This window comes from Podarcis gaigeae, assembly GCF_964106915.1.
Source record: "Podarcis gaigeae genome assembly, chromosome: 6".
Classification (NCBI taxonomy): Eukaryota; Metazoa; Chordata; class Lepidosauria; order Squamata; family Lacertidae; genus Podarcis; species Podarcis gaigeae.
Genome location: NC_139682.1, coordinates 39,853,459 through 39,879,809, shown reverse-complemented (window position 1 = coordinate 39,879,809; position 26,351 = coordinate 39,853,459). Strand labels below are relative to the sequence as shown.

At 43.4% G+C, this 26,351-nt stretch overlaps 3 protein-coding genes across 7 annotated transcripts in view; 2 read left to right on the top strand and 1 right to left on the bottom strand.

Annotated features, from left to right (window-relative positions):
* RASSF5 (Ras association domain family member 5) overlaps positions 1-2,394 on the top strand; it is a 101,056-nt gene extending 98,662 nt beyond the window's left edge. For all 3 annotated transcript variants that reach the window (XM_083745576.1, XM_083745577.1, XM_083745578.1), the window contains one exon: positions 91-2,394. In XM_083745576.1, the coding sequence (XP_083601702.1) occupies positions 91-243 (153 nt within the window). In that variant the 3' untranslated portion in view covers positions 244-2,394. The remainder of the gene's footprint in view (positions 1-90) is intronic.
* A 341-nt stretch (positions 2,395-2,735) lies between these two features.
* Positions 2,736-26,299, bottom strand: EIF2D (eukaryotic translation initiation factor 2D). Its single transcript, XM_083745518.1, has 15 exons — positions 26,058-26,299; positions 24,636-24,826; positions 23,016-23,099; positions 21,188-21,278; positions 20,202-20,309; positions 19,295-19,596; positions 18,082-18,199; positions 17,142-17,187; positions 14,814-14,917; positions 9,953-10,114; positions 9,489-9,578; positions 8,082-8,177; positions 6,358-6,478; positions 3,798-3,972; positions 2,736-2,927 (listed from the first exon to the last, which is right to left on the bottom strand). Exons 1-15 carry the CDS (start codon positions 26,111-26,113, stop codon positions 2,857-2,859), a joined length of 1,815 nt encoding a protein of 604 aa, XP_083601644.1. The 5' UTR covers positions 26,114-26,299; the 3' UTR covers positions 2,736-2,856.
* The window catches only part of DYRK3 (dual specificity tyrosine phosphorylation regulated kinase 3), a 41,016-nt gene continuing 25,864 nt past the window's right edge, over positions 11,200-26,351 (top strand). The window contains exon 1 of one of the 3 annotated variants that reach the window (XM_083745494.1): positions 11,200-11,778. In XM_083745494.1, coding sequence (XP_083601620.1) covers positions 11,567-11,778 — 212 coding nt within the window. In that variant the 5' untranslated portion in view covers positions 11,200-11,566. The remainder of the gene's footprint in view (positions 11,779-26,351) is intronic. The other 2 variants (XM_083745498.1, XM_083745501.1) reach the window with 2 other exon arrangements.

Genomic DNA, 26,351 nt, shown 5'->3' with positions numbered 1-26,351 from the left:
GGTCACATCTAGCATCTACCCACAGACTTGGAATAATGTGCATTTTCTGTCTGCCAATCTAAAGTTTGTGTGTGTGCCTTTTCTCCACAGTGGGATGACTTCTCTATTCCAGAGCTACAGAATTTCCTGGTGATACTAGAAAGGGAAGAAAAAGAGAAAATCCAGCAAGTGCAGAAAAAGTATGACAGGTTTAAACAAAGACTGCATGAGGCCTTGAAAGAAGCAAATGGGAAGCCTGGATAACCTGAACTTGGAAGTGTGGCTAGGGATAAACTAAATTTCAAAAAAATTATATATTATTTAAAAAATGGAAAGAAACCCCACCCAACCAAAACCTTTTTTTCCTCAGGACACTTTTTCAATTGGTTGTAGTCCATGGTGTGTGCTCAGAACTGGCAACTATAGAACAGGAAATTAAATGTTCCAATCCACTGACCCTCCAGAAACCAAAAATGAACACTGCTTCTTCCCATCTCCCCTGCTTGTACAGAACAGAATAGGCAGGAAACTTTGCAGTGAATGCTGAATATCCAAGGAATTGTGTTGCTTAAGGTATAACCACCCCCTCCCCTTCTCAATGTATTTCAGTGTGAGTTTGACCCTACAAACTAGTTTTGAAATCTTTCCTCTTTGAGGCTAGCTTAAGGATGAGCTAGTAGTTCACACAAGCAGTGGAAGATGCCTTGTCTTCAATTGTACTACCTTCTTTTCTTCTCCTGCCATCCCAGTACCTTTCCACGTGGATTTATGTATGTGTGGCAGAAGTGAGTTGAACGTGTTCTCTGTAGTAATTTAATCACATGGGAGGGTTATTGCTCTGGTACATGTGGACACTGTAGAGGATGCCAAACAGACTTGCACAGAATGAAGAGAATGAATGAACGAGATGTCAAGAAATCTGTAGAAGTAGAGCAGGTTTTGATGAGCTTTAGAGTGCTTTGGCCTTTGAGCAAAAGAGTTTATATTTTCACACAGGAAAATAAGGTCAGTTTTATTTTTGTTTTGGCAATACTTCAGGGTTGTTTTCTTGTTTATGCTTCCAGCCTAATATTTTCAACTTAGAGCCCTTCCTTCCAGTATACAGTTTTCTCTTACCCAGTAGGAACTGGGACCAGGGTGCAGGTCTGCTAATGAGCCAATTTGGGGCTCATATCCCAGCACTTAAAAAAATGGAATTGATTCTCTATGTCATTTGCATTGCAAAACTGTTTCATAACACCAGAAGGCCCACATCTACGTTTTCAGAACCTGGCTACCCTCTATGACGTTGTTCGGAGCAAAGCTGTCTTTGGGAAGTCAAAGGAAGGAAGATTTGTTTGTTTTTCAGGGCTGAGTGCAGAGGTTCTACACCGCAGCTGAAAGGGCACAGAGCTCTCAGGTACCTCCAAAGTTATCTTCAGGAAGTCCACCACCACAGCTCCCCCATAGACAGTTACCCAGTCTCTAATACTGCTGTACAAGATGTATTAGCACAGCACAAGGAAAGCAAGACACAGATCCAGATAAGCACATGCAACTATTGAACCCAGGCGAGAGAGCACTCAAAACTCTTCCTAAGCGCTGTTAAAACTGTTGGCCTGGCACACTGAGGAGGGACCCCAGGATGTCAGCCTCCTGCGCCATCACCAAGAGACAAGAACAGGAAACAGTCTTTGTAAGTCACTGACTACTTCTCCCTAGGAATGTTGAGTATATATAAATATATATAATGTCATGTTTTATTTTTATTTTTTTAAGAACTGCTTTTCAATAATGGCACTCTCCCTTTCCCTGCTCCCCTCACCCCCATCCCATAACAGCATGTCTTGAACATTTTTAATAGAAGGCATGGCTTCTTATGCAATTTATGTGAATGCTGCTGACTAAGCCACCTGCAAAAACAGGCAGGCATTATTTTTGTTTTGTTTCTTTAAAAGATTATATATAGCTAAGGGGCATTAAGAGGAGAAGGGGGGGGAAACCACCAGGGAACTTGGATTTTGAGAGAAAGCTTAACCACTTCAGCGGTGGCAGAGCAGACGCCTTAGAGAGAGGAGTTAGAGGAGGCCCTACCTTAAGAAGCGCAGACTACTGCTGGCAGTGCCTTTGTTAGTATACTGTGTTGCCTGCATCATCTGTACGTGTGTAACTTTTTTTTCTTTCGAAATGGGTCAATTGTAAAACATGTACAGTCTGTAAAGAACGGAATTAGTGAAAAGCTTACGTGGTAAAGTAAATAACATTTTTGCCATGCTGGTAATTTATTTTTACTACTGTTTCAACCCTATGACATTTTGTTGAAAATGTCACCTTCCTTCCAGCTTTTTTTTTTTTTTAAGCTCCTAAAGAAATCTGTTCATGCGATACAAAATTGTGTTAAGAGAAGCTATCGAAAATAAAACAGCCTCTGATGAAGCAAGGAGTTGAGTTGGTTTGTGTTCTTCATGCCCTCCTGTGGTATGCGGTGGTACTGCAGTGTGTAAACAAAGAAGGCTACTACAGTGGTACCTCGGTTTAAGCAGGTAAAAGCGTTTGGGGAGGGTTGCTGAGGGAGAGAACAAAATCCACAATCATGGGAGGGGTAGAAACTGTACCTCACTATTCTTTTGAGTCCTGTAAAAAAGAAAAAGAAAACCAACCCCACAATCTTCAGTGGATACCCAGTAGTTTACATTTGGACCTATTGGCACTAGAACAGTGCTCAGCAAACATGCTGAGGTGTTCCACAACAAGCTATGGAGATAGTCCAGCAAAGGTTATTGGGAAAAGTTTTATTTATAAATTCCATTATTTTATAGGTAAGGCAGCTGAATTAGTCATTTATCTTAATAAAATATTTATAAATAACAAAGTTCTGACTTTGATCTTCATACCTGGCTACTTCTTCCGGCCCATCTTTGGTGCCATCTCAAGACCCTTGATGTATTTGCGAGGTATCTGGTAGTCCTCTGGAACAAAGTCAACATGTAATCAATCTGTATTTGAGAGCTCAAAAGCTTAACACAATAGGACTCTTACTAAAAGAGTAATGTGCTCTGAAAATTCTAAAGCACTCGCCTTACTTAATTAAAAATGCACAGGAGTACATTTTTAATTATGAATAAATATACATAGGAAGACATTGCACTTGCTGTATTTACTCGAATGTAATGCACACCATTTTTGGACAAATTACGTCATGAAAATTAGATTTGATGGTGCATTAAATCTGTGTAAATACGGTAATGTGGCAGCCCTAATTAGCCACTGAATTCAATCTGCATAAGGTTACACATGAATAAAATAACTCTGAAGGGAAAATAGCACTTTGCTTTTTAGTTTATGTATAACTGTTTTCCAACAGCCTCCTCCTCAGAAGAGCACATCTTAGAAACTGATCAGAATATTGTAAAATCAATTTAGGCTGCAAGTAAAGCACTATTGAATTCAATAGGATATGCTCCTGGGAAGATATTCCTAGGATGGCACTGTTAATCTAATAAGTGACTAAACCTTCAAAACATAATAAATGAGGTTATGAGTTTGCCATGGATTAGGGGTGGAGAACTTCAGGCCTGGCAGCCAGACTTTGCATGCTGGGCCTTAGCCCTTCCCCTAAGCTACACCTTCCATCAGTGCTTTGCCTGGCTGGTATGTCACCTTGTGATGACGCCTCTTCTGAGCCTGAATGGAGACCGTGTGTGTGTGCATGCACATGTCCCAACATCTGGCTTTTGCATTGCTGGAATATAGCCTAATGTGCATTGCTCTTCCTCTGACTCCACCCACCACTGGTGTGTTGCCCTGGCAGGTTCCCTACCCCTGCTAAAGATACTTACCCACCAGCAGCTTAGCAAGGTGGTGGATCTGATTGCCTTGGACCTGGACCTGGGCTCTGTCCTTTGCCCCCGGAAGTGTGGTGACAGTGGCACTCGCCTGAACTTTTAGCTGGAGAAAGTTGGCAACAGCCTGTGGGTCTAGCCCATACAGCTCAAGATTCTTAATTATGGTTACCTGCCAACCGAAAGGAAAGATGGTATTACTTGGTTGCACTAATATACAATGCTCAATCATTAGTGTGCAATTTTACTTTCGTACATTCTTACAGGCTATGTGGTATCAGCAAAGTTATTTTCATAGGGCCTTGGCCTGTGCATATTAATAATACCTATGCTTGGAAATGAATAGAAGCAGTGCATGTTTGACAGCAAGCATATTGCACAACCTATGTGATTTAAGTGAAAGGCATACATAAAAGCAAGCGACTAACTGAAGCACTGGGGTAACACTATCAAGGTTCATCCTGGTTGGTGGTGGTGGGGAAACAGTGTAGCAACAGACCAAATCTTAATGTTTTGCCCTAGGAGCTTAGGAGGAAGGGATGTTAATTAGGAAAGCTGGGGGTGGGGATAAATGCTAGCCAGTGGCCTGGTCAGATTCACACATCACCCATTAGGGCAAAAGCAAAAGGCCCAGGCCAGGAAGCTCCTATGGAGACCACCCCACAACCAACCAACCAACCCTTCTCTGAGGCTACTTCAGGACTTCCTTACCCAAAGGCATGCTAGCTTCTGCCCCTGGGGTTTGAAGACAGCACCACCAGCTGACTACGTTTTGAAACACTAATATAAATGAAAACTACTTTGCATTCCTTCAGAGAAAGGCAAAAGAAATGCCAATGTTAAAACAGTGCAAGGGCCCATTGCACCTCTTCTGACTCCCAACCCCTGGCTGAATCATGTATAGTACTGGGCTGAATTAATCATCTCTACCTGAAAAAATTGACAACTTTGTATTGGGTTGGTTTATTCCTAGGGTCTTGCACCCAAGCATGTCGGATACCATCAACACCCTGGACCACCACCTTCAAGCCATAACGCTGCATCTGTGAGCTGCAATTAGTTCAGGTCTACACACACACAATTACCATATTTTTTGCTCTATAAGACTCACTTTTTCCCTCCTAAAAAGTAAGGGGAAATGTGTGTGCGTCTTATGGAGTGGAAGCCGGCTGCGCAGCTATCACAGAAGCCAGAACAGCAAGAGGGATTGCTGCTTTCACTGCGCAGCGATCCCTCTTGCTATTCTGGCTTCTGAGATTCAGAATATTTTTTTCTTGTTTTCCTCCTCCAAAAACTTGGTGCGTCTTGTGGTCTGGTGCGTCTTATAGAGCGAAAAATACATAATAAAACTATTATTCCTGTGGAACTCCCTCCCATCAGATGTCAAGGAGATAAATAAGTATACACCTTTTAGAAGACTTCTGAAGGCAGCCCTGTATTGGGAGGTTTTTTATGTCTGATGTTTTATTATGCTTTAATATTTGTTGGAAGCCACCCAGAGTGGCTGGGGCAATCCAGTCAGATGAGGTACAAATGAAATTAGTATTAGTAATTAGTATGCACACACAGGGAACAAAAAGCTGCTAATGACCCAGGTACACTTCCATGCAGCTCTGCCCCAGTCTGTTTTAGCAGCTTCTACTGCACCTGCTTGGCTGCTCCTCTGGAACAGGGATACAGATCCATGAGGGCAACACTCATATTAAGTTGCCTTCTATCGCTTCAGACTATTACTCTATCCAGGTCAGTAGCATCTACTCTGACTGTGGGCAGCTCTCTAGTACCTCACTCGGAGATCTTGCCCATCACCTGCTATCTGATCCTCTCCTCTGGAGGTGCCAGAGATTGAACCTTAAGACTTTTTGCATGTGAAACATGTGCTGCACTCAAGCTATTGTTCCTCCCTTAGGTCTACAACATGTGCCTTCCATCTTCCCGGAGTAGCACATTGGTGACACACTTTCAGAAGTCTCTGTGCAATGTATATCAGACTCAGCTGCCAGTAGGTGCTTCCTACTATCCTTCTGAACTAGGGCCAACAGATATCAGATAAGCTCTAAACAGAGAACTTCAGTTTATCTCCTGATCTGGCCTTCTCCGCCTTGCCCTCTTCACCCCCGGGTTGTTGAAATAAATTACAAACCATGCACCAGTGGCATTGTAAGGTGTCAGTGTAACATCTGGACCTCCTACCTGATACCCAGGGGTTCAGAGAGGAGGTAGGGCTATGACTTAAGCCCAGGAATGCTCACCTGTACAGGCGGCACATGCTAGCCCAGTTGTCAATTGTTTTCTGGGGCAATAACTGCAGCTCTGGTAGTTATAAACAGCCTTCCCTGCTCTCCATGCCCAAAAAGTAGGATCATGGGCTCAGCCTCTTTATTTTCCTCTCTCTGCATAACAGGGCTAGGAGACTGCTCTGGAAATGGTGTTTTCAGTGGACAAACTTTCAAAAGATAGTGCAGTATTATAAAACATTTCAAAAGGCAGACATAAAAAAAAAAGGCAGCACAGTTTGGATGTTTCCACAGAAGACTACTTCTCTCCTTGCCCTTACCTTTTTATTGCACGATCTTTGTGCTATGTTTATATCAATGGGATCATTGTTTCCTTTCCTCACGATGGGGTCATGTCCAAAAAAAGTCACCTGATGGAAGGGCTGTAGTTTATCCAGACACCTGCCACAAAAGCAGCGCTAAGATTAAGCTTATCCAGGACAGCACAGAGGGATGGCAGCTTTCTGGCTTAGCTATTCCTGCTATACTTAAGTACCAAGAACATCTATTCAAAGACTCAATCTGATACAGCTTGCCTTTATTCACCTCAGGGTTTTATTTATTTATTGAGTTTAAATTATTCTTCCCAATGGAGCCCAGGGTGGGAATCACATCCATCATTTTTTTAAAGCATTCTAAAAACAGTTACAGTTAACTTAAGAATGTAAGAAAGAACTGTTATAGACAACTGCCAGGAGCAGTATTCTTCAGCCATCAAATGCCTGGGTGAAAGGTTGGTTTTAAAATTCCCTCTGAAAGTTAATAATGATGGGAGGCTGATTTGCATCCCATGTGTAGGCTGTATACTAGACAACCATAGGGAGACCGACAGGAATTAATTATACTTCATCTAGCAGCCTTCATCTATGTGATACATGATGCTATTCTGTAACAGGATTATTCTGGGAAATAAAGTACAATCAATATTATGTCTTAAAAGGTTTTTGTGATTTTTAACAGACGACACTGCCAGACAGACATAGTTACATTATTATCTTTGTACCTCTCCTAATTCCAAAGACTTTTTAAAAATAAAATATTATGATCCTCAAAGTAACAGAAGAGAATGGGGAGTTTTAGAAGGCCCCAAAGAAGCCAAGCTTGTTGTGTTTACTTTTACGGTGGCCATGCCTGCACATCATGGGAAGCAAATTATAAACCATGGCTTACCAGAGCAAGCAGCTGCTCACTTGATCCCACTTTATTCTGACCCACCTGGAGCCAGGAAAAACAAACTGTGAGGCGAGGCTTAGCATTACCAGTGAACCAAGACTCAGGGTTTAGCTTCTGTCCCTAGGAAGCCAAGGTTGGTTCTTGGTCTGTGGCTCGTCATTTGTTTGGGGAGAGAAACTGCAAGTGTTGGTTCGCATGGAACACTAAGCAGAAGGTGTGGGGGGAACCTGAGCGGCCCACTCCCTTCTGGGCCATGGGCCAATTGTGGGCAGAGTCAGAGAAATAAGTGCACATTTCATTTTTGCATGGTTTATACAGACACTTGCATACCCTCGGCATCCACGCAAGCCAAAGGCACTATCAGCATTCAAGGACATGTTCCAGCCAAGCAAAAACACTTGAGTGTGCAATGGAGCAACAGTGAAGGGTGTGGCTGAAGGAGAGAGGGTGTGCTCTGGAGTCCTCAGGGCTACATTTGGCCCCGATGCCTGATGTTCCTCACCCAAGCACTAAGCCAAGCTGTGCAGTATGCTTCTCTCTTGGCTGCAGAGTGAGTGGAGAAAGGCAAGGGGTCACTGAACAGCATGCAGTAATCCATAATCTATGGCTTACCATGATGTGCAAATCAGGCTACTGTGTCATAAAATTCCAGTCCGCTTGCATAACACAAAGCAACACAGCACAAGACCTTAGTGACAATTTTAACCTTTGAATGGTTTGGGCTTAACCTCCTTTTGCAAACATTAAAGATACCATAATACATAGTGGCCTGCATTATAGGAAATACTGAGGCAAGTATATGAAGCAGCAGTGGGAATCACTCCCCCCTCACCTGGTCAGGAGATTGTCCCATGTGAGCTTTGAAATTTCATTCTGCTCAGATTTGTCCAACAGACAATCACACAAGATAGGATCCACCTTTATAAAGCTGTAACAAAGGAAGGCAGATTTAAAAGTCTGTCCTCAGCGTGATCACTCATCACCTGAACTGGAAATGCACCAACATCAAGAATGTGTAACACTCTACAGATTATAAAGATCATGTTTGTCTCTTTAGCACTTTGTTGTTAAAAGGTACAAAAAGGATTTCCAAAAGTCACACTGCACTTGCACTATTATGTGGTAAGTTGGATGCTAAAAACCTTACTTGACTGCTGAAAACTTGAGAAGGGGTTATATAAAACAGCATGTCATCTTTGCTTGTAGATTATGTCTGAATATGTTGCTTGTCAAGTTCTTTTTTTCCATGTACCTCTCTTAAAGATAATTTAATGTTTAAAAATTCTTTGCCCAGTTAATCAAAGGTCACCTGTTTAGCTAATCAAAACTTTTAATGATTAAGCTAACAGATCAACCTACAGAATCATATCACTAAAAAAAAGTGATATGATTAATCAACTAAGATGTCTTTAATCTTGTGGCACTCCTAAATTATCCATGAGATTAGCTTACCCTACATGTGCCCTCTCGACTGCTTCGATTGGCGGAATTGGCACTCTACAGATGCCACATAATACGCACTCCATGTGTGTAAGAACTTGATCGTTTAGTGGCAGCACCTACAATTTGGAACTCCCTGCCTATTGATATCAAGCAGGTGCCTTCACTGCGTTCTTTTCAGCACCAGCTAAAAAACATTCTTGTTTAGGCAAGCCTACCTAGATGCTTAGAAAGTTGATAGGAATCCTAACTGGTTTTAGTATTTAAACTTCTTGTTAAACTATTGTTTTCCTGAATGGGGTGGGGGAGTTTTAATCAAGTGGTGTATACATTCTATGAAATAAATAACAAAATAAATCAGGAAAATGACCACTAGTTTAAAATTCTATTAGGCAAAATATATGGGATACACCTGCACAGGTTGTGTGTGTGTGTGTGTGTGTGTGTGTGTGTGTGTGTTTGCACACAAACACTTGTTGAGGTTGGACATACATTTGAGCACAATCAACCCTGCACTTGGGCCCATCTAAACTGCAGAGGTAAATAAGAGAGGGACCAGGACATGGTCCATCTGACCTGAGTGTTCATACTTGGCATAAAGGGACTTGTGATAGGAAAGAGTGTTTGCCCTTTCTAGTAGCATTTCCCACATGTTTTGACTTAGCGCTGTAATGGTGAACCATGAGCACAGGAAACTCCTGTGCAAAATCATGGCTGCAGCTATCTCTCGCTATCAGTACAGAGCAAGGAGAGTAGTGTTGCGATCTCCCGACTAAACAAGCTTTGGGGTTTTACATACTTTTTGTTTGTTTCGTCAACCAACTCATTAAGCTTCACATAGTTGATAACAGCATTTCTCACTTCACTGCTGGACAGGGTGTCGCCTTTCCTGGAGGAAAATTGAATCTTTGTTACTTGCTAGGTTGCACTTCGGAAGGAAAAGCAAATGATCAGCTTTTGCAAATTGGCTATTTTAAGTGGGGGAAACACTCCAGTAAGGAAGCTGTTCCCTTCGTTTAGAACACCACTACCACCATACAGGAGAAATGGTCCAACCAAACCAAACTATTGAACTCAACACCCAGAAACATTTGTGTTTTTAGATTCATTTATTTTTCTGCCGGGCCGGCCATTCACTCTGAAGTCTGCTACACACTCACACACCCCTTTAAGGACTTCCTTGGCCCATCATGTTCTGCAAGCAACAACAAGAACAACAACGTAGGGAACAAGTCAAGTGGTTCATTTTCTTATATTACTTACTTATATCCAGACTCTTGGAATAAGGGAGCCATTTTGGATGAGATGCCATAGAGTGGTATGATTTCAGGACAGTGGTACGGCTGTTCTCCATCACCACTTCTGCTATCCTGGACAGACAATTCAGATGCTGCTATTTCAATAGGTACTACAAAAGACCTAATGCTGAAAATCAAAGCAAAATATTTCACAGAGTTTATTACCATTTCATCATGACGGCTATTCCCGTTCATGACTGAGAGACAAATGAGTATAGTGTTGCGTCCTTGTCATCTCCTAGGACATAGGCACCCAAGACCATTCCTCTCATTGCAATAACACAGTGCAAAATCCCTCAACACATTTGCTTACACAAAGTGGAAGCACATTTCTGCCTCTGCTTCAAGATGGTCCACAGAACAGATCATCATCTTGAAGCCATATGCTCCAGCAGCAACCTAGTGTTCAATAGTGGAATGCTGTGGCACAATATGGTGTCTTGACCTGGCCTCCCATCCTACTCTATGCTGCAGGGCTTCCACCATGAGAGCCAGTGTGGCATAATGGTTAGTGTGTTGGACTAGGAACTGGGAAAGCAGGGTTCGAATCCCCACTCAGCCATGAAGCTCACTGGGTGACCTTGGGTCAGTCACCATCTCTTAGCCTAAGCTACTTCACAGGTGAAGGATGAAGAAAACCTTTGAGATCCTTGAAAGATAAAGGCGATATATAAATGTAATAAATACATAAAGCCACGGAAGACCCAGGGAAGAGAATTAGCGCACAACCCCAACTTTATTAGCAGCAAAGGAAGATAACTGATAGCTTAGAGTGAGTATCTCTGCATGTGTTCTAATATGCACAGAGGAGCCATGCAAGGAAATAGGAGTGCCAGGTACATTGTGCAAAAGGAAAGGCAGTTGGAAACTGTTTTTCAGCTTGTGGGCCACAGTTTCTTCCAAAGGCAACTTCCCAGGGGTAGGTGGGGTCTGAGGCAAAAGTGGGTGGAAATTGTACCTTTGTAGAGTAGGCTACATACGCTTGTGCACCCATCTCAATCCTCCATCCAGATAAGCAAGAGGCATTCCAGCCAGGAAAGAAGAAATAGTGTGAATCATGACCAGTGGAGGATGTGACTTGGGGAGCATTCCAAGGGTTAAACAGACAGATGTGGGCGGCTGCATCTGGCCCCCTGGACCTGAGGTTCCCCACCCCAAGGAATTGCATTGCACGTACCCAGGTCAATCTGATACTGGCCAGGGACAATGGCAGTCCTTCTGAAAGTTCTCTGAATAATTCTAAAGCAAGCCAAACAGAGCACCCTAGACCTGGCCTCCAAAGAAGCCAATCCCTGGAGGAGAGAAAGCGTGGAGAAATGATCCAAAGTCTTAGGTGTCTCTTTGGGCTAAGTTCCTATGTAGACCTAAACTAAAGCCCACCCGCCCCCACACACTCTGCCAAGCCTTCTCGACATCACAAGTGCCCATTGTGACAGAGGAAAGGCACAGCCCTGCCTGTTCCAGCAGATAACAGAAGGAACCTCGCCGTCCAATCTACCAAGGGGGCACACAAATGAGACCTTGTAAAAGATACTGTAAAATGCGAGCTTCACAATGCTATGTGTATGTGACATCATAGATGGGCGGGGGAGGAGACAGTGTGGAACCCCCCCGAGGGAACGAAGCCCAGCAGCCCAGCAGCAAGGAGCGGAGCCCAGACATGGTCCCCAAGGAGAAGGGAGACGACGGGCTGCAGTGCATCTTCATTACCACCAGAGCGTCACCACTTCTGGTGGAAGTTGGAGGGAGGCTGGCAAAGCGAGCATGGGCAGCGGCAGGCAGAGAGGACAGGTAAGCACAGCCAGTCCAAATTTTTAAGAGGAGTTGGAGTGGGACTTGTGTGTGGGGTAGGAAGGGGACAGAGCAGGACGGGCCTGTAAGCCCCACCAGTCCCATCAAGCACCTCCCCATTCTCCTCCCCTTTCCTTTGCCATTCCTCTGCATCCTTGCCCATTCCTATCACTTCAGTATCTACAGGTCTGCTGACAATGCAGCCACAGGTCAAGTGGGTGGGCCCTTCCAGAGGCAATGGTGACTATAGTGGTAATGAACTGTGTTGCTCTGGATACGATAAACAATTACGGAAGGAAAGTGGTTGGGATTGCCAAAAACTCTTCAGTGCCTTCAACAAGTGAGCATCAAGGAGAGGTTTCAAAAAGGTGTGCCCTTCCCTGTTGCAGCAGTCGAGAGAAAATGAAAGCATTGCTTGCTAATTGTTTCCCTGATATGGTGCACGTCTTAAAAGGCACAAGAGTCCTAATTAGGCCTGCAGTGGTCAAAGCGGTTATGCCAGGAGTTGCCAACATATATGCCCACAGACGCCTTCCCTGGCACCCACATCCTTCGCCTGCTGACATTAGGCTTGAAGGAAGCATTCTACTGTACCCAAGAGAGAAGGTTGCTGTGTGAGCTTAGCTGTGGTGCCACAGAAGCTTTTCCACTTTGCAAATGTGCCTATGGGCCCAAAAGGTTTGGCAACCCCTGGGCTTTGCCATGCAGGCATTATCGTTGGGCTTGTTTCTTCTCTAGCAGTGATGTAATAGTATGACTCAAATGGTGGAAGACTGGAGCAATGGTAGAAACATTACACCTTTTTCTGAATAAGGAGAAACTAAACTGTAGCAATGGAGTTTGACAAGAAAAGGCAATTTATTTTAGAAAAGTGTTCTGTATTTATGGACTTGACAGTAAAGTAGTGAGTTTCTAACAGCTGATGCAAACAATACCTTGGCTCAGTTTTAAAATGTGGATTTAGCAAGGGATAACTTTGTAAGTGAACATGTTTGACAGTTAAGAAACCAGGATTCTAGCCACAGCCTGGGTGATTAATGCAAACTACTGCTGTGATGTCTCCAGAATTACCTATTAACTCAGAGTTTAAGAACTGGCTTATTTAGGTCCTGTGTGAGTGTCTGGAAGCGGTTGGAGGATGGATGGCAGCTAACAGATTGAGGTTGAATCCTGACAAGACAGAAGTACTGTTTTTGGGGGACAGGAGGCGGGCAGGTGTGGAGGATTCCCTGGTCCTGAATGGGGTAACTCTGCCCCTGAAGGACCAGGTGCGCAGCCTGGGAGTCATTTTGGACTCACAGCTGTCCATGGAGGCACAGATCAAATCTGTGTCCAGGGCAGCTGTTTACCAGCTCCATCTGGTACGCAGGCTGAGACCCTATCTGCCTGCAGACTGTCTCGCCAGAGTGGTACATGCTCTGGTTATCTCCCGCTTGGACTACTGCAATGCGCTCTACGTGGGGCTACCTTTGAAGGTGACCCGGAAACTACAACTAATCCAGAATGCGGCAGCTAGACTGGTGACTGGGAGCAGCCGCCGAGACCATATAACACCGGTCTTGAAAGACCTACATTGGCTCCCAGTACGTTTCCGAGCACAATTCAAAGTGTTGGTGCTGACCTTTAAAGCCCTAAACGGCCTCGGTCCAGTATACCTGAAGGAGCGTCTCCTCCCCCATCGTTCTGCCCGGACACTGAGGTCCAGCTCCGAGGGCCTTCTGGCGGTTCCCTCACTGCGAGAGGCCAAGTTACAGGGAACCAGGCAGAGGGCCTTCTCGGTAGTGGCGCCCACCCTGTGGAACACCCTCCCATCAGATGTCAAAGCGATAAACATCTACCTGACATTCAGAAGACATCTGAAGGCAGCCCTGTTCAGGGAAGTTTTTAATATGTGACATTTTAGTGTATCTTTTATCTTTGTTGGAAGGCGCCCAGAGTGGCTGGGGAAACCCAGCCAGATGGGCGGGGTACAAATAATAAATAATAATTATTATTATTATTATTATTATTATTATTATTATTATTATTAAGTTGCAACACTGGGAGTAAGTCCTACTGAATTCAAAAGGGCTTACTCCTGTTAGCTCCTTATAGGAGCAAGCACCACTGGAATCTACAGATTCTGCATTAAACCAGTAATGAAACACTCCATTTGGGCACAGCTTCCAGCAAATAACCTCTCTTCATTATTGCAGATCTTAATATCTGTACTGATCAAAAGTAACATGAGAAGAAGCCTAAAGCAAAGAGATGCCTGGAGCATTAGTATACATGCCCAACAACCACTGATATTTTAGTCTCCATTAATGTCCTTAATGCCTTTTGCCAACTAACTTATTATCACATTATGAAATGATACACTGTTAGCGGGATATGATTCACCACCTGCAAAGTGGGGCTCGCTAACAGCATGCCTTCAGAGGGGCTTACTGACAGCACACATTAACTTATTGGTGCCAAAAGTGAGCCTTGTCCACCTGCCAAATTTCCGGCTTGCCGGCTAGAAAGCATAACTTTACACCTCAATGTTTGCTTCCTTTGCAAGCCGTTAACAAACACACAAACACCTTGTTCCCTAATTGCCTCTGCTGTGCATTAATGCCATCCTCATTCCTATAGTGCTTCCCAGCATGCATGTGCATGTGTGCACATACAAACAAACACCCCTCTCATCTGTGGAGCTTATTATTAAGCATGTTGGATTCTTGTAAAGACATGCACATCTTTGCTCATAAATAGATCTTTTCTGTACTGCTGTTTGTGGACAGCAGCATGTTTACATTTCTGCCTTCTCTAAATCAACTTGAGAGATAGCAGCTTATCTAGGATATTACCTACAATTACACATCTTCCATGCGAGAGATTAAATACCTTTCAGACCAAAGAAAAAGAGCAACATCTCTTCTAATTAGCTATTGTGCTCTTAAATGCAGCTCAGCTCATTAACCAGCATCATCACAGGAACCCAAACCATCCATTTAGATCTCCTCCCTCAGTATTTTGACTTTGTTTGCACAGAATTGAGATTCTCTTACCTTTCATGCCTCCAGTCCACATTCACGATGCTCTCTACTCCCTTATTCAGTTCCTTCACCTGGAGGATATTTTGTTGCTGCATTGATTGCAGGAACTTGGAGAACTAGAAGAGAGAGAGGCAGCTAAAACTGGGATACAATGGTTTTAATGGTAGGTTTATTGTAGCTGTGAGAGACAGAATAACAACAGAGAAACCCAGAAGACAAATGTCAGAGGTTGATGTGCATTATAATGAGTGAAATAAGTATTTGATCCCCTATCAACTAGCCAGAAGTCAGGATTCCTGGTATCTTCACTGTATGTAACGAGCTGAGATCAGAAGCACCTGCTGAAAGGGAGAGGTCTTACCTGTAATCCCAGCTCATTACAGTACCTGTACAAAAGACACCTGTCGACAGAAGTAATCAATCCAGCAGATTCCAAACTAGCCACCATGACCAAGACCAAAAAGCTGTCCAAGGATGTCAGGGACAGGACTGTAGACCTGCACAAGGCTGGACTGGGCTACAAGACTATTGCCAAGCAGCTTGGTGAGAAGGTGACAACAGTTGGTGCAATTATTCGCAAATGGAAGAAACACAAAATAACTGTCAACCTCCCTTGGTCGGGGGCTACATGCAAAATCTCATCTTGTGGAGTTGCAATGATCGGGAGAATGGTGATGAAGAAGCCCAGAACTACATGGGGGGAACTTGTCAATGATCTCAGGGCTGCTTGGACCATAGACACCATGAAAACAGTTGGTAACACACTACGCCGTGAAGAACTTAGATCTTGCAGAGCCCGTAAAGTCCCCTTGCTCAAGACAGCACATGTACAGGCCCGTCTGCAGTTTGCCAATGCACATCTGAATGACCCAGAGGGGAACTGGGTGAAAGTGTTGTGGTCAGATGAGACCAAAATCGAGTTCTTTGGCATCAAATCAACTCGCCGTGTTTAGAGGAGGAGGAATGCTGCCTACGACCCCAAGAACACCATCCCCACCGTCAAACATGGAGGGGGACATATTATGCTTTGGGGGTGTTTTTCTGCTAAGGGGACAGGACACCTTCACCGCATCGAAGGGACGATGGACGGGACCATGTATCGTCAAGTCTTAGGTGAGCACCTCCCTCCCTCAACCAGTGCATTGCAAATGGGTTGAGGATGGGTATTCCAGCACGACAATAACCCAAAACACATGGCCAGGGCAACAAAGGAGTGGTTCAAGAAGAAGCACATTAAAGTCCTGGAGTGGCCTAGCCAGTCTCCAGACCTTAATCCCATCAAAAATCTATGGAGTGAGCTGAAGGTTCCAGTAGCTACACATCAGCCTCAAAATCTTACTGACTTGGAGAGGATCTGCAAAGAGGAGTGGGACAAAATACCTCCTAAGATGTGTGCAAACCTGGTGGTCACCTACAAGAAACGTCTGGCCTCTTTAATTGCCAACAAGGGTTTTGCCACCTAGTACTAAGTCATCTTTTGCAAAGGGATCAAATACTTATTTCACTCATTATAATGCACATTAATCTCTGACTTTTGTCTTCTGGGTTTCTTCCTGTTGTTATTGTGTCTCTCACAGCTACAATAAACCTATCATTAAAATTATGGACTGGTCATTTCTTCATCAGAGAGCAAACGGGCAAATTTAGCAGGGGATCAAATACTTTCCCCCTCACTGTATTATGCACATGAAAAATGAAACAAGCAATATTCTGGTGTAATTTTTAAAGTTTGGTTTTGTTTGGATATACAGTGGTACCTCGGGTTACATATGCTTCAGGTTACATACGCTTCAGGTTACAGACTCCGCTAACCCAGAAATAGTACCTCGGGTTAAGAACTTTGCTTCAGGATGAAAACAGAAATCGTGCTCCGGCGGCGTGGCAGCAGCAGGAGGCCCCATTAGCTAAAGTGGTGCTTCAGGTTAAGAACAGTTTCAGGTTAAGTACTTAACCTGAAGTACCACTGTATATTATGTTGTAATTAAAAAAAACAACCAACTTATGTTTTAATGATACCTGTATAGTGTTTTTTTAAAAAAATATTTAAAACCCCGCCAATGCAATATTAGGCCAGAATTTTACAGTTGTTTTCAAATTACTATGTACACTTACTTCTTAGCAAACATGTATACGATTGTGCTATTAACCAGCAAAATCATCTGATGATTTCTCACACATCAAGGATCTACATGGACAAAGTGCCTTTGTAGGAAGGGGTCAAAGCTTTGGGGCAGATGATCTGTGGTGTATGCAGAAAATCCCACATTCAATCCAATGTTTCATTATTATTTCTTTCCTCAACCTTTCACGGTACAGAAAAGGACAACAACAACAACTTACTTTTTTGTAGCTTGATTTCTTTATGTCTAGTTGTTGACCTTGTGGACTGTTGGTAGATTGAAAAGGAAAAAAAAAACACAATTATATGCAAGAAACAAGAGGAATTAGGCCTCTCTCATTTTTGGTGACATGTAAGAAAAAACATGTATTGTTTCCAGGCTTCTCCAGCTAAAATATTCTTAAAACATGGGCACACAGATTGGAAAATTTAAATGTCATATAAAGAGAGCAAATGGAGCCTCCTTCTCCATCACAAATTCAAGCATAAGTACTTAAGAAGAATCCGCTGGATCAGGCCGATGGCCCATCTTGCCCACCATCCTGTTCTCACAGTGGCCAGCCAGAAGCCTGTGGGAAACCCGAAAGCAGAACCCGAGCACAAGAGCCCTCTCCCCAGCAACTGGTATTCAGAAGCACTAGTTCCTCTGACTGTGGAGGTAGAGCTTAGCCATCATGGCCTGTAGACTTTGATAGCCTTATCCTCCATGAATCTGTCTAATCCTCTTTTGAAGAGGTGGCCATCACTGCTTCCTATGGGAGCAAGTTCTATAGTTCTATGGGAGCAAGTTCTAGAATTATGGCATTTATTTTATTTTCATTATGATTTTACTGGAAGATATCTTTAGCTCTTCCTTATGAATCATCAAGAGACCGGTGAAAACAGAATACCTTATCAAAGTTAAATCAGGCCAATACGTGAACAAAAGTTTAACCTGTGTCATATCTGGAGTATGCCTTAAAGCAGACTCTGACCCATGCAGAGTTCGCCTATGAGTTCATATAGTGACAATGGCTAAGGCACAGAGTCCAGCGTACATGCAAGGCTTTGACTCCTGACTCTGGTGAACAGTGTTCTACAAGCACATTAAGCTCCATTTCCACATTTCTCAGACAGCAATACAGCAGCTCTGCCAGCTGTAGAAGATCTTACTACACGTACCAACATGCGAACATGTAGTTGCGGAGAAAGGTGCTGGTCAGTAGAGGGAGCTCCGACTTCTTCACTTTACATTTTAAGGCGTGGAAGAAGCATTGGTGAAGCAATGCATCCATTTGCTCTAGAAGAAAAGACAGAACCGTTTGTTCTCTACAAGCAGTGCTATTTTTCTATAAAAAGAGGTGCCAGAACTCACCATGAACTCACCTTGTTCTCTTATAATGGCAATGGTGCCCACCTGAGAGGTGCTGGAACCGAGTTTTGCTGAGCTCTAGCTTAAAAAATAGCCCTCCCTGCCTACGAGCCTCTGCACAGAACGCAACATGGCCTAGTTCACAATGTGTCCCGGCCACCTTGTGAACCTCTCAGCTCCTGCCTATGCCTACGAGTTGTGTCAGTGTTGAACAGGGAAACAATTTCAGTGCCATGCAGCGTGGTCACAAGCTATGAACTTCCACATACAAGCCATTTGGTAGCTTATCCTTCTTCTTTGTCTGTCATGAAAATATAGTCACATGAGGCAATAAATGAAAGGAAGAATGTTAAGTTCAGCATTGTCTCTACCAACATTCAGTTTCAACGGAAGAAAGCTGACACACCAGCAGTGAGCACAGAGCTTAACGAAAGCTTCTTTCACATTACAAAGTTAGTAACAGGGTATAATGCCCTATACAAGCCATGGAGTGTGAAGGGGATGCATTTGTTTGGATTTTGTTGCTCATCACATGCACCATCAGTGCATATGCTGCAGGGAATCATGGTTACATATGTGTTCTATAATCTACACACCTTGCACCCACCTCCCCAAAAAACTTGCATTAATCTCACACAATACATCAGGGATGTGCAGCCCATAGCCCTCCCATACACTGTTGGACTTTAATTCCCATCAGCCCCAGCCAACATGGACAGTGGGAACTGTAGTCCATCGTTCAACTAAAATCAGGATAGAGGGCATGTGGTCCTTCAGATACTGCTGAAGGACCATCTCCCATCATCCCTGAACCTGGCCATCCTGGCTGAGGCTAATATGAGTTGAATTCCAAAGATTTCTGAAGGGTTACTGGTTCCCCATTCCTGCATTATAGGAATGCATATAATGAAAATGCATAGAGTATATATGTTTAAGTTTGTATAAATGAGCAGTTCTGATCAAAAGGTTGTTACTAGACCTCATCTAGAATGCAAATCCCTGTATATAACCCTATAATTTTACCTTGTGGACTCCTACTGTCTTCTACCTCCTGAGGAATATCTAGGTTGTCCTCTTCAGTAGTTTCAGCAGCACCATTTTCATTAGGTTCCTCTTTTTCTGTCATGTCCACACTCTGAATAGCATCTTGCATGCCTAGATTTCTAATCCCTGTCTGCAGGCATGGGTCAATAGGGTGGCTGTTTTCCTGTGATTTGCCTTCCCCTTCTCCAGCCTCTTGCTCCTCCTCTTCAGCATCCACCATCTCTGAAGATTCTGCTTCTAAGGGGACTATTGTTGGTGGGCATGACTTGTCACCAAACTCCCTTTTTCAATTTAAAAAGAAACAACAAAAGCAAATGGCACAATAAGACTTGCCCCAAATTTCAAGTTCAGCAAAACAAACTCAAAGCAAAAAGTCTAGACAGGGCCAGTTAAGCTATGAAGTCATGGAGAACCATTTTCTTCACTGTAAAGAAGTGAAACAATCTGGAAAAACTGGAAAAACTGACCACACCATCACATTTATTTAATGCTGTGTAAGGGGTCAACTGACTGCCGTAACTCCAGCAGAACCTTAAGAACACAATCTCTCTCAAGTCCTTAAGATGACTTTCAAGTAGTGTGTGGCCTAAAGTTATATTCATTCATTAAGAGTGTTTTTCAGGATGCACTATAGAAGAGTTCTCAGTGTCGCCACAACAGAAAAGGTTCAAAGTTTTATGATTTGGTGCTGTGGAACTGAACAGTTTTTCTTAAGTGCTTGTCAAAATCATGCACCTATGCTTAGTTTCTACTTGCATCCTTCTTATACTTTGCTCAGGGCTCACCCTTCTCTAACCTGAGTCTTGGATTAGCATGGGGGCAAAAGCTAACCATGTGCTTTTCTCCTATTGTGTAAACGGTCAAATAGTTTTGGTGATACACCCACCATAAGTGATCCATATATGTATGCAGCACTGTGAAGCCTTTTCCTTTCATTCCAGCTGCCACCATCTCTGCAGAGGACATGGTAGCTATGCCAATGGCCACAGGGGCACTGAAAAGTAAAGAGAGTATAGCATAAAGCAAACAGCTAAATTCTTACTCCAACTAAAGCAGCTCCCAGCTAAGGAATCTCTCTCATTTCAGACATGATGACCAAACCATGGTTTGGCTGTGTTGAGAACATATTTAAGGCTCTTGTGCCCCCTCTTCTGCTTCTGAACACCACAGTTCAATCCTGCACTTCTTGGATTTTGGTTACCACTGTTTGCAAAGTCATAGATTTCCTCTAAACAAGAATTGTTCAAACCATGGTTTCCACTTCAGCTTTGGAAGCAAACAAGTTTGCCTGAATCAGCCATCCAAGCAAACTACGGTTACTGGAAAACATTCTGTGTTCCAAAATATGCAAGAGAAGAAGGAAATATGCAACCCTTAAGCATACATACTCAGGAAGAGCTGAGATGTCTGAACTGGCCAATGAATAATGCCCCACAATGCGTGAAAATCAACCCTGCTGCTGGAAGCCCCAAATTGTTATGGTGAATCCATAGAAGGCATACACTGTGGCACACAATCAGAGTCAAAATAAACGGGAGTCTTAGAAGGCATTCCTGTTGTTTTCTGCTTGCCTTCTTTTGAAATCCAAGAGGGATGGGACAATCACACACCTCTCCATTCAGGCAAGCAAAAGCCAATGGCCCACTGTAGTCAGCCAAAGGCTCTCGAGAAGGGCGCAGGGCACAGCTGATGAGGGGTGGGACCCAAAGTGGGGTGAAGCCTAAGGAAAATCCTGAAGGCCAGTATGACAGGCCTGGAGGACCACATTTGGCTGATTTTCCCACCCTCAATTTCCGGTCTCAAAATGCATTCTAAGAACACCTTCAGAAAGAGGTAAATCTTTTAAGCATTAGCCTTCAGGAGAAATCATACCTGTTTCCCACCAAGGTGATGGCACAGAGAGTACCCCGATCTACCTGAGGAAGACCATAAGAGGGCACTACAACCCCTGGAAGCATTAGATCTGTGGAAAAGACCCTATATTAGCATCTTAGCAAAATCTTAAAGACAGCAGTCATCCCCTTGTCCCCCACTGCTCTTTTAAAAAACAGAAACTGACAAAAATACTGCTTTCAATGTCTACATGAAACAAGGGATTCTCTTGGATGGCTTCAAACCTTGGCCCTAATTGCCAGTGCAGCTCCGATCAGCCCTGCTACCATCAATTCTTCCACCACAAAGCCAAAAGTTATCAACTAAAATGTCAATTACACATTAGTTATAAATCACAACTTTTTCTTCAATTTGGAACATTTTTATTAGAAACTAGGACTGAGATATATAATACTGGCTTTCTACTACAGGCAGTAATAAAACTGTCAGTGTTCTTTTAAAAAATAGTTAATAATAATAATAAGTAATTTATTATTTATACCCTGCCCATCTGGCTGGGCTTCCCCAGCCACTCTGGGCGGCTTCCAACAAAATATTAAAATACGGTAATGCATCAAACATTAAGAACTTCCCTAAACAGAGCTGCCTTCAGATGTCTTCTAAAAGTCTGGTAGTTGTTCTCTTTGACATATGGTGGGAGCGCGTTCCACAGGGCAGGTGCCACTACCGAGAAGGCCCTCTGCCTGGTTCCCTGTAACTTGGCTTCTCGCAGTGAGGGAACCGCCAGAAGGCCCTTGGCGCTTTACCTCAGTGTCCGGGTAGAATGGTGGGGGTGGAGACACTCCTTCAGATATACTGGACCGAGGCCATTTAGGGCTTTAAAGGTCAGCACCAACACTTTGAATTGTGCTCGGAAACATACTGGGAGCCAGTGTAGGTCTTTCAAGACCGGTGTTATGTGGTCTCGGTGGCCGCTCCCAGTCACCAGTCTAGCTGCCGCATTCTGGATTAGTTGTAGTTTCCGGGTCACCTTCAAAGGTAGCCCCACATAGAGTGCATTGCAGTAGTCTAAGCGAGAGATAACCAGAGCATGCACCACTCTGGCGAGGCAGTCCGCTGGCACATAGGGTCTCAGCCTGCGTACCAGATGGAGCTAGTAAACAGCTGCCCTAGACACAGAATTGACCTGCGCCTCCATGGACAGCTGTGAGTCCAAAATGACTCCCAGGCTGCACACCTGGTCCTTCAGGGGCACAGTTACCCCATTCAGGACCAGCGAGTCCTCCACACCCACGCACCTCCTGTCCCCCCAAAACAGTACTTCTGTCTTGTCAGAATTCAACCTTAATCTGTTAGCCGCCATCCATCCTTCAACCGCCTCCAGACACTCTCACAGGACCTTCACCACCTTCACTGGTAAAAGGTACAAACAGGTAAAAGGCCTGCAACGTTAGAAAAAGTTTTGCTAGGTGTCTAAAAGAGTTGGTTAGAGGCATTCCATAAGCAGAGCACTACAGCTCCGGAGGCACTTTATCCCTGGTTGCCACCCTCTTCATCTCTGATGTCAGAGGTACCCAAAGAAGAGCCTCAGAAGGAGATTCTAACATTCAAGCAGACCAGGCTTTATTTAGACATTATTTTCCTTCCTAATGGGAAAAAAAGCCTTGAATACCTCAGTTTAAACTGTCATGTCTATTACAAAATCAATTTATTTACCTGGAAATAAACCTCACTGTCTTTCAAAGGACCTTACATCCAAGCAGCATGCTTAGGACTGCAATATAACAAGCCCAATCATGAGAACCAGCTCCACAACAAGGCAAATGTGCAGTGCCATGCAGAATGGCTTTGAGATCCATTCCCTTACCTGCTCCTCCTGCTAGTTTGTGCAATACAGGTGGCCATGTGGAAAAGGCGGGGAGAAGGTGAGGATGAGACCACAGGGTGTACACTGTCCCAAAAAGAAAACAAAATGCTTGTGGAATTCCAGCATGACACACTTTACCTGCCTCCATTTCTCAGAACTGATAACCATTAATCCGAATTTAAAATTAGGAAGTAGAGCCTAAAACAAAATATTGCAGTGTGGGAATGCTCAGGATTCTAGTAAGGATTCATTTTTCAGGATACTCCATGCTGCTCCCCTCCTCACCTTATTTTCCATTACCCTCTCCTCCCGCTGCCAGCAATCAAGACAGCACTCAGTGCAAGTACCAGTAATTCCCATTGGACTGTTCCCCTTCCCCCTGGGTTTTCCTCCCTTATGTTATTTTTAATTTCCAAACCTTAGGTGGGGGGCAAGTCTGTTGATATCTCCTCTTGTCTATTAAGCAATGGCACACACAGCCTCAACACTGGACATTTTCCTTTACTTAAAAGTATTTTTATTTTTTCAGCCAGGAAAAAATCCCAGACTGGCTTACACACATAAATAATAAGACAGACATAGGAACAATGATGGTAAGGAACCAGAAGACACAACCCAGCTTCTGTTTCAAGATATTTAAACCCAACATGTAAAAATAATGTGCAGTGAGAAAATAGATTGGTCTAGTTCAGACACAATAATCTTGGGCCAGTAATCCATGGTTTTTCTGCCTGAGAACAAGCTGCGTACCTGTGCACTCCTTTCTCAATCCTCCGCTCGGGGGGCCAGTATTAATTTGAACATAGCAGGAATTGTACACCTGCTGCTGCACTCATAATTCTTTCTGAACAACCAAGGCTGGAAAGCAGAATCACCTATCAACTCTTGCCTATGCAAAAGTTAAAGAAGAGAGCCCTCTGCCTGCCACCCCATAGCATGAACTTTGTTGTTAGTCGTTTAGTCGTGTCCGACTCTTCATGACCCCATGGACCAGAGCACGCCAGGCACTTCTGTCTTCCACTGCCTCCCGCAGTTTGGTCAAATTCATAGAGCATGAATTACATGAGCCCTATTCAGGCATTCTCTATCCAGCTTAACTGAACACATGAGGTGGTCAGCTCAGACTAGCTCCCCTCCCCTCACTATTCCTGCCACCCTCCACAAATTCAAGGGTGATTATCTGTAGAAAGGAAACAACTCTGATTCTTCAGGATTCTACACGGTGCAGAAAGCCTCTGCTAGTATAGACTGTCTGCGATGGATAAGCTATTGCCTTTGAAATTGTGGAGTGAGAGTGAGAGTGAGAGAGAAATAAAGATGGAGGAGTTCGTGTCCACTCTCCCACTCCCCTCATGTTTATTTTTGTGAAATAGTGAATGCCTAGACAGAGCTGTACTAGCAGTGTGTGTTTCAGGGAGGGACAATTTATGAATCAAAGACAGTATGTTGCCTATCTCAGATTGAGCACATTTATACCATAACTGACACTCTTCTCATTTTAGATATGGGAAATGGAGGCTTAATATTATTTTGCAACTTGTCCAAAGTAAAACATCAAATTAAACTCAAACCTCCCCAGACCCAGAACAGCAAACTGCCTGCAGAAACATATTTCTGTACCTGTTGGATACAGTCTCTTCTCCATTTCAAAAAGGACTGGTATTCTGCCATTAGCATAGACTGTGAGAGCATCTCCTTTGTGAGCATACAGTTTAATGATATTCAGCTCTTCTTTATTCGGCACAATTTCAGATAGCTGTTCAGATGTGAGGGTGGGAAAAGTTGCTGCGACATCATTTCGTAATTTCCTCCTGCAAGGTCAAAGACACAATTCCATTATCTAAATGATTAAAATCATTTTAAAAATCATTTTAAATCATTTTTAGAAAGGGTGCCCAATTATCAAAGCCATTCCACTATCTTAAATCAGGAATGCCAGGATAATGCCCATGGGTATATGAATGTCTGCAGAGGCCCTCCCTGATGCCCATAATTCTCCTCCCCCAGCTGAAATTGATTTTTAAATAAACATTCTGTTGTACCCAATAGAATACTTTGGTCTATGTGTGTGGTGCCCGTGACAAGTTTGTGATGGCAGTTTGCAAATTTGTCATTTAATATATTCTATTTTTGCTTGGTCTCAGTTTATTATGTTTAGGGAAGTTTTTAATGTTTGATGTTTAATTGTACTTTTAATTCTGTTGGGAGCTGCCCAGAGTGGCTGCGGAAACCCAGCCAGATGGGCAGGGTATAAATAATTATTAGTAATTAATTATTATTACAACTCTATTACTCTAAATCTTGGAGGAAGACATATATTCAAGTTTTAAAAGACCAAAACCTTAAAAAGACCTTCTAAATATGCATGGCAGAGAAATAAAAAAAGCAACTTATTTATATCCCAACTATCACTGTGAAGCCATAACCCAAGCACTAATTACTGATCAGCCATCAATCTCTGCATTTCACATGATGCATAAAATTAACGTGTACAGAAATTGCACTTTGAGGGAGGCATAACATCATTTTTTAAAGTGTATGTTCTCTGCTAAATGTACGTAATTTTAAGTAGCATCCTGTAAATCTTCATCATGCTTGGTTAGCAAGCATGGCTCTTTACAACCAGGGCCAATGCTACCACTAGGCCAGCTAAGCAACCACCTAGGGCTCAGGCCTCAGAGAAGTGCAGTGCTGACCTTTGAAGGGCAGAGTTTTATTCACAAGATTGTTCGAAATAATTTATGTGCTAAAACATCTTCTTTTGTACTTGAGAAAGATAATCAAAGATTGTTGTATTACTCAACCTTGCCATTTGAAATAAATTTAGCAGTTTCGAGTTTTGTGCTTTTCATGATTTTTTCTCTACAAGGCATCTATTTTTTAAAAGTGAAGTTAGCAAATTTTAATTATTATTTTTTTGTGGGGTATTGCAAGCAGTGAGCGTTGCCTAAGGCGCAAAACAGCCTGGCACCGGCACTGTTTACAACGGATTAACGACCAAGGTAAAATGCCTTGAAGGAAAAGGAAACAAGACAAACTTACCTATCAGACCCTTTGATAGCAGTATTGGATTTAACTCTGAAAGCTTTGGCAAACATGGCCAAAGAAATCCCAAGGCTTCCGTTCTGGCAGGTAAAGAAATATCGCGGTTTACTGTCCGGTGGGGCGTGGGGGACGCGTTAGAAAACAACACCCATTAAAGCAGCACTTTAACACACAGCTGCCATAGCGTTGGTGCCTCAGCAAAATGAGTCCGTGGGGCAACCGCTTGATCTCTCCAGTCGCGGCTGCTTCCTGCTCTGGTGACGTCAGAGGCAAAGGCAGCGCGTGATAGGC